The sequence below is a fragment of the Mchenga conophoros genome, linkage group LG18 (genome assembly GCF_057382185.1).
Source record: "Mchenga conophoros isolate Kocher_MC1m ecotype Shallow Benthic linkage group LG18, M_conophoros_male_GT1.1, whole genome shotgun sequence".
Classification (NCBI taxonomy): domain Eukaryota; kingdom Metazoa; phylum Chordata; class Actinopteri; order Cichliformes; family Cichlidae; genus Mchenga; species Mchenga conophoros.
Genome location: NC_140543.1, coordinates 18641311 through 18649136, shown reverse-complemented (window position 1 = coordinate 18649136; position 7826 = coordinate 18641311). Strand labels below are relative to the sequence as shown.

Genomic DNA, 7826 nt, shown 5'->3' with positions numbered 1-7826 from the left:
CTGGATGGATTTGAGTTTGCCATGAGCCTTTGACCTTGACTTGCTTTAGGGACACACACAGTGTTCCAGAATGAGCTTATTGTTTAGCGTGTACCCTTCCAGCCACACAACTTATCATCTATAGCCTAATATTGGCCTTAAGCGATTTGATTTTATATGTATATGCGAGAAACAAATAAATAAGGATTTAAATGATTTAATTCTTGCTTCTGGCAGAATGTTGTAGAATTATTATTTATTTTTGTTTTTGTTTAACACTATTGTCCTTTGAGATAGCTTACATAATTCGCAATCTAATTAAGCCTCTGCAACAACGTTGAGTTTCAGTAAGAACAAATGAAGAGGCAGTTTTTAGCTCCAAAATTAGCATTTTATTTGGAAGGTTGGGGTCAGAGATGTATAATTTGTGTTCCAGTACACATGGTTATCCACAAAGCTTAAGTCCAACACCTTTGTCCAGTCTTAAAGCTGATTCCGTAATTAGTGCCGAGCATAACATCCCACCCCCACCCCCAACCCTTTTTGGTACAAATTCAACAGTTGTGCTGACAAGATCACTACTTTAATTTCTTTTTTTTTTAAGTGTGTGTTTTTTTTTTGTTTTTTTTCTTACAAAAAACTCTCTTAACTTCTACACATTTAATGTCACCCAGATTTTTATTTTTTTTTCTTTCCACTTTGTAAATAAATTTGGGAAACAACAATTTTTTTCCTTTCTGTTGTCATGAAAAGATAAAAACATGCAAAAAACTTGAATTTGTAGTTCAAATTATACATTTACAAGTTTGGAACTTTTTGCACTTCTTCATATACTACATCAAAAGAAAGGATAAAGAAAAAAAAAACATTATGTACACATTATCTTATCTTTTTACAGTGAAGTAAAACTTGAAAATACCAGATGATGACTAAGGCAAATGAAGTGTACATAGATTAGACCAAAAAAGTTTTTTGTTGTTTTTGTAAAACACTACATCACTTCAAAAAAAAGAGAACAAAAAGCTGCTACAAAAGTATGATTCATAACTCCCTTTATTTGCAACCAGCTGCATAATTTTTTTAATTTTTTTGTGTTTTTTTAGTGAGAAAGTCTAGATGTCTAGCATACTGTACAGTGTTGCTCGTAACTGTTTTTCTTTTCCAACCAAACTAACAAATGATCCTTCATTTCTTCATCGTTGTGGTTCATTTAAATAATCCTCAACAAACAGGAGCATTTTGTAACCAAAGGAGAAAAAAAAAAGCATGTAGAAGCATACCAGAGTGTAACATACTTTGTTTGAAATCACTCCAAAAGTCAGTACCATTAAAGCCTTGAACATAAAACTAATCATTTAGATCCAAAAAAATGTACAAAAAGGCACATTATATCCCAGTGCTTCTGTACTGTGAAATTCAAGTGTAACTGAGCGCATTCAATACCAACAATCTGAATGGTGACAGTCCACCAGTGTTCCCTCCCACTTCCTCCGTAACTGGACCACAGTCTATGCCTAAGCTTTCAACAAGCATATGTATGCGTAGACTACAACAATAAGCCTAGGTTGGTTGTTTTTTGAAAAAAATTCTGAATCAATGTTTATTTTTTTGTTTATTTTCTGTCATGGTTCTACCTTTCTCTCTCTCAGGGAATATCAGCTGTCCATGTCCATCAACAGGAAATCTTTCCTTTTCTTCATTTTTTTTCTCTCTCATCTTTATATCCTTCAGGGCGTGACTGTGTGTCCTAGTCGTCACTTCCACCGTACATGTCTGCCAGTTTTCTAAAGCGAGGGCCCCAGTCGTTGAGGTAATCGTAGTCCTGGTCGCCCCCGCTGCTGGAGGAGTTGAGGGAGCTTAGGGAGCCAGCTGTGGAGCCGCTGCCCTCGTAGTCGAACACTAGCAGGGAGTCGTAGGGAGGAGCGGTGGGGTCATTGTCTGCTGCCTTGAGTCCCTGTACAAAAAAAAAAAAAAAAACGTTAGATGAGAAGATTAAACACCGTCTCCAACGAGGAGTGAGTCACGTAAAAATAACTCTCCCACCCACTACCGCACACAAATGGCTGTACTAAAAACAGTCGGTCGCTCCCTCCGCACTTGCTCAGGAAATAAGGATTAATCAGGCTCTACTGTTCCTGTGTGTTTCCTCTGTGTTGTTTCATTGGGATTCTCCTGATGTTTCTAGGCTGCTGGCTTGATCGAAAGCCAAGATTGAGCATGACCAGTAGCCTCAGATGACAGTTCCATCTCCCCTTACCCCAACTAACACTCCTCTGGCTTTGTACAGGGAGCACGACTCTGGCACCGACACATGGTCGTCTATCATCAGATCAAAATATTTGTAACATTTTATATCTGAATGTGGCCTAAACACTACGCCTAACTGTGGAAACCAGCGAGAACGTGTCTCTGTGTGTTATCGTGAAGCCCGCAGTGCTGGTGGGAGCGGTTCTACTTTCAAGATCATGTTTGACATTCCAAGAAATCCTCACACCGGTGTGAAAAGTCCTCATGGATTGTTATTGATTTCCAGCCTCCTTCCTTAACGGGACTTGGGAGAGTTGATGGATTGCCAATCTAGGAGTTGAGATGCGCTTTGGCCATGAACCATGTGGATCCAGGCTTTGTTTCTCCCTTTTACCCCCTGGAACTGAGGACACCCAACAAATAATAAATGAATTAAAAATAAAGTGGTGCAACATAACGCAGAGAAATGAGACCTCAGCTCGCTGGGAACTTGTCGAAGATTTATAGTTTCCTCCGCACTGCCATTACAGTGCTGAAATGCTCTCAAATAAAAAGATGTACTGAATTAAAGTGCCCGGGCACTTAGCGATTATTTTCCACTTGTTAGCTTTTTGTTAAGTATTTGCTCAGGGCTGTGGTGCTGATAATTTTGTGGGAAATATGACAGATGGATCGTTCATTACAATTACAACCATAATCGCTCTGCTGGTTATAGCCCCCTCCATCTACAACCACAACCCCACTGGCAGTTTCATAAGGTTAGTCAATCACGGAACTCACTGTAATTTCATTGTTAACTGAGTCATACACCGCACCGAAGATAATAACCACTCTTAGTAAAATGGTGAACTCGCTGTCTCTTTTTTGTGCCACGGTTAACAAAGAGATGTGCAATCAATCCACTGTAATCTCTAGGCACACCTAACCCCGCCAGGCTCTATGTAAAACAATGAACGCCATCATTTAAGGTTTGCGTCCCTCTGTGGAGAGACGTCCCACCTGTGGACAACAAAGGTCATTTGAAGTTGGTGCTATTGTATTTAAACTACCCCCTCCCCCTCTGTCAGAACAAAGCAGGAGTTCAGTAATAGACCTTTGTTTGTCAGATTGTCAAGTTAAAGTCCTTCTGCTAAACCTATTCCTATTTTTTGTCCATCTAATTTAATTAGGAGACACAAGCTCCTGGGGCATGTGGAGACCATTCAGGATGGAGATCAGACACACTCCCCCTCCCCAGCCCTCGCTGTCTCCCTGCTCCTCTGGCAGATAGCCCTATCAGTTAGGTCGGATTCCAGCTCCATGTGCATGCTGAAGCTACCATGACTGAGCTTTAGTGGCAGTCAAATTTGGAACTAAAAACAGGTCAGGGTGCTCGGAAATGTCTCAAAGGCCTTGCAAGCACTATAAAATGATATGTTTAAAAAAAAGCTAAAGAAAAAAATAAGTGATCAAGAATGTTTTAAACTGTCAGGCTGTTACTCGCGGGACAGCACAGACTATTACATTTCATCACATATTAGCTGTTACGACAAGTAACATGGCTCACGGTGAGATTAAAATAAGAGGTGCCTGAGTAAAGGGATCTGAGAGATAGATGTTCGGGGGCAGAGCAGAGAGAGCTAGCTCTAATCTAAAAACATGGGCACCATCCAAAAACTAGGGGAGAACTCCATTTGTAATGCTGTGAAACTCTTGTCTGTTGGAGCTTGTGAAAAATATATGACTGCTCTTTTCATTTTACATTCTCCCTTCATGCTGGAGTCAATGATGGCCTGAGGCAAACGAGGGCACGCCGAGCAGTTCACTGCGATAGAAAGCCAATGTATTGCTTCTCGCATCTCCTATTTCTATATCCTGACACATCTATAACTCTACTTTGGCAGAAAATGAGGAGAAAAACAATTATATCCAAGTGAGTTAGCATCATGTACTTTTTGGGCTTTATACATGTTTGAGTGGATATTTCTGAAATGAAAAAAGTTTCAACTTTCTGCTGGGAAAAGATGAAAACAATTCTCATAACGACTGATTCAATTTAAAGTACTTCTCTGTCAACTACAAGGGAGCGAGCAACTCCTTGATGCTCAGTCATATGAGCCAAATTGTTTATTTAGACACAAGTTTATTATAAGAAAACCAGTCAGCTTGGAAATGAAATTCAAGCTTTGCAAGACCTCTGATCCTTTTATTTCAGCTCTTATCCTTGGATTTGATTTTCACCTCACCGCAAAATAATGTCAGATTTCAACAACATTACTGGCTGATGTTTTTACCTCATTGATGAAGTCTCCGATGTCTCCGGGGTGGGGTGCTGCTGACCTCATTGGGTACTGTGGCTCAGGGTGGAGGGGCCTCTCGTCTAGACGGCGGATTCCCACCGGCTTGATGGCATCGGGCTCTATCGTGTCCGGCTGCTGGAGCTGACTCAGGTCATAATCCTGGGGAATACAGACAGAAGGGACTTAGCTAAGCACCGTGGCAAGACCCCAAACTGAGTATGATTATTTAAATAGGTAAGCACATCCTGTGCTGTAAGTAGGAAGAAGTAGTTCAGCTCAGTGGAGGGGAGATTTTAAAGTTAGAATCCAGCGAGAAGAGTTGAGGGAACACGAGGGAAACTTTAATCTTCTTGTCTGTGAAGTACAAGCCCAGGGACAATTTGACACATAAAAAAGCGCCAGCGCTGAGGGGGGGCCAAGCTGAGGACCACATCATACGCTGCAGAGTGTTTGTACTTGGGCGGTGTGCTGCAGGAAGGATGTGCAGGCGACTGTTTTGCTCTAATCAATGCCCAGACACGGGATGGTGGATATGCATAAGCCATTTCTAATCCTATTAACATTACCAAGGCAACCTGAATGGCTCGCAGTTTGCGCAAAGTCATGGGCAAGGAAGAAGGAGGAAAAAAAGGGTGAAGAGAAAAAAAGAGTTAAGAGCGAGAAAGAGGCTGTGGTGAAGAACAACCCAGCTGAGCTGAATGACTGAATGGTATCAGGGTGACAGCAGATATGATAGAGAAAATGCCATTTGAGAATCAGAGTGTGTGCCTAATAAGCGTGCATGATGGATTGTCTCTCTTTAAGAGATTTTCGTAATCCATCCATCTCTAATATGCCCCTTCAAAATTGTCTTTGCTCAGTTGCACACGTACCTACACACAGACACTCGAAAGAGTGGAAAAAACGTGCAGATATTCTTGAAACAATTTTACAACAAATCCTCAAATGAAGCACCAACATCCTGAATAGAAAAAACACAACCAAGCAAGAAGTCAGTTTACAAGTACTTTACTCCAGACATTTTTTTGCTATTTGATTTAATACCCAATAACAAAAGCTCTGTTGGTGAATGGGGTATAATAACAGTCACATGCCACACGAAAAAGGTATCCATCATCTTTGGCTCATTTCAGTCCAACTCCCATTTCACCTTGTCTAAGGTCGTGCTCCAGAAGGGTCAGGAACAAGTGACAGGAATTGCAATGGAGCCATATAATGGCTTAACTATGCAGGAAGGTCTAATGATACACCAGCCCCCTTCAGGGATCAGACTTTTCACACATACGCTGGCCTGATGAAATATTTGCCACCGGCGTTCATGACCCACATTCAAAGAAGACTAAACATTGTTAAGCATCATACACCCCATATATATATATATATATATATATATATATATATATATATATATATATATATATATATATATATAAGAACATGCTTTCAAATGCAAGGTGCCTGTTAGAGGATTATGTTGTCGTTCTGTTTTACTGTGATACATTTGGTCGACAGATTACTACCATTCTCATGTCCTTGCAATTATAAGCTTATCATTAGCTCAGCATAAAGACTAGAAATAGGTCTGCTTGTTAGCAGTTCCCCATCTTCGCTGAGGTTACTTTTTACTGTGCAGATCTGAGCATAGTTTTCCTTTTCTTATATACAGCAATATTAATAAAACAAGAGTAAAAAAAAAAAAAAAAGAAATCCAAAAATTTTAAACTATTTGAAAGCTGTAGATGTAGTTCAGTAATTATTTCCTTTTGCTCAGGGTTATGAAAAATTTAAATAATGACCAAAGGTGCAAAAAAGCAAGCGCTATTTTCTAATAAATTTGGAGTTCTCCTTGAAGTTAAGTCATAGTTCCTCTGATGTGCAGAATGTCTTCTTATCTGTGTAACAGGTGGTTAATTTGTTTCATTTATTGAAAAATAAATCAAAACCTTTCGGGTTTTTCCAAAGCATGCCTTCAAAGCCACACTGGGTTAGGTTAAGGTGAAGGAAATTTTCCTGAGGTCACTTATGGAAGCAGATGGCTCTTTCTCTCCCATTTTTTTTAACTTGCAAACCTGTCCGCAACTGCCTGTCCATCTGTCATTATTTCCTTATTATTACTTTTTTCAATGTGTGCTGAGTGGGTGCCTGATCAGCTGTCTGCCTTTGATGAAATGCGTACTTCACAGAGCAATACAAAACCAGGGCAATGGCAGCAACAACTAAAATCATATACTCTGAGCGCACCCAATGGTCTGACACTTCAATTTCCTCCCCAGCGGGAGATAGGGAGAACAGAGGTGGGCATTATAAAGTCCATGTTGCTGGGAAAGTCAGGTCTATTTTTTACCCAACACTGACTTCGCCGATTCCACAGACAAGACCATTTTCTCCTGGCTCCCTGCCCTTCTCAGCACCACTCAAAATGGAAGCTTGTTTTCCCTCAATAAATTGCTGCACCCGCTCGTTTGCCTTTGAAGGGTGTTATATCATGTGGCTGTTTCCTTTTCAACATGTTTTGGGCCGCAAGTTTGTGCATTTTGTGCTGGAAAGTGAGGACGCGAATACACAAGTGGTTCAGTCCCTCCTGTCTAATCACTGGCAGATGTGTAATGGCTTTCCAGTCGTATTGTTACCTTAGACAGGGCTTCATTATTGTGCCACAGCAGATGTCTGTCTCTAAATGACATCAGCTTACCAATTACAAGTCTCCCAGGCTAATTTGCTCCTGCTCTGGGTCAGGCTGGGGTCTCCCGCACATTTCTGCTATATCTAAGCCACCAAAGCACTTCAGCAAGCAGCAAGAAAATAGCCCATTTGGTATATTACTGCCTTTTTTTTATGAAATGATTCCATTTTGCTAACAAGGGGTTATTAGGACAATTGAATTTGTGCCTGTGTGTGAGCCTGATCAGTGCGGGATGATACAGAGATGTGACTCTCCCGATGCCTGTGGCAATGCATGTCTGTTGTGTTGGTGTTGCGAAGCGGAGAGCAGTTCCAGTTGAGAGACATTCCCAATATTTCTGGAACCAATTGGATCAAAATGTGTTTGCCTTATTGATTCGAGCTTTCGATTTCCAGCTCCCTCCTAGAAAAAAAAAACGTCCAATTTACGTCTTACAATTCATTGTGAATTGCTGAAGTGTATCCTAAAGCGGCACAATGAGCAGACCTCATGCTAGAATGAAGCATTGTAAGTCTATGCATGCTTGCAAAAGAATCTAGGTGGTCCTCTATGTCCTCTGTAGCTTCAGCTATGCAGAAATTGCTTCCGTGCTGCATAAATATGACCTGAATATTCCACACCAACAAAGACCACACACT

General features: G+C 40.7%; 1 protein-coding gene across 1 annotated transcript in view; it reads right to left on the bottom strand.

The window, feature by feature from the left end:
- Positions 1 to 348: 348 nt before the first annotated feature.
- The window catches only part of cdh2 (cadherin 2, type 1, N-cadherin (neuronal)), a 60683-nt gene continuing 53205 nt past the window's right edge, over positions 349 to 7826 (bottom strand). Inside the window, exons 15-16 of the mRNA XM_085253304.1 lie at positions 4500 to 4664; positions 349 to 1933 (exon numbers count right to left, since the gene is read on the bottom strand). Of these exons, the coding sequence (XP_085109430.1) occupies positions 1727 to 1933; positions 4500 to 4664 (372 nt within the window). The 3' untranslated portion in view covers positions 349 to 1726. The remainder of the gene's footprint in view (positions 1934 to 4499; positions 4665 to 7826) is intronic.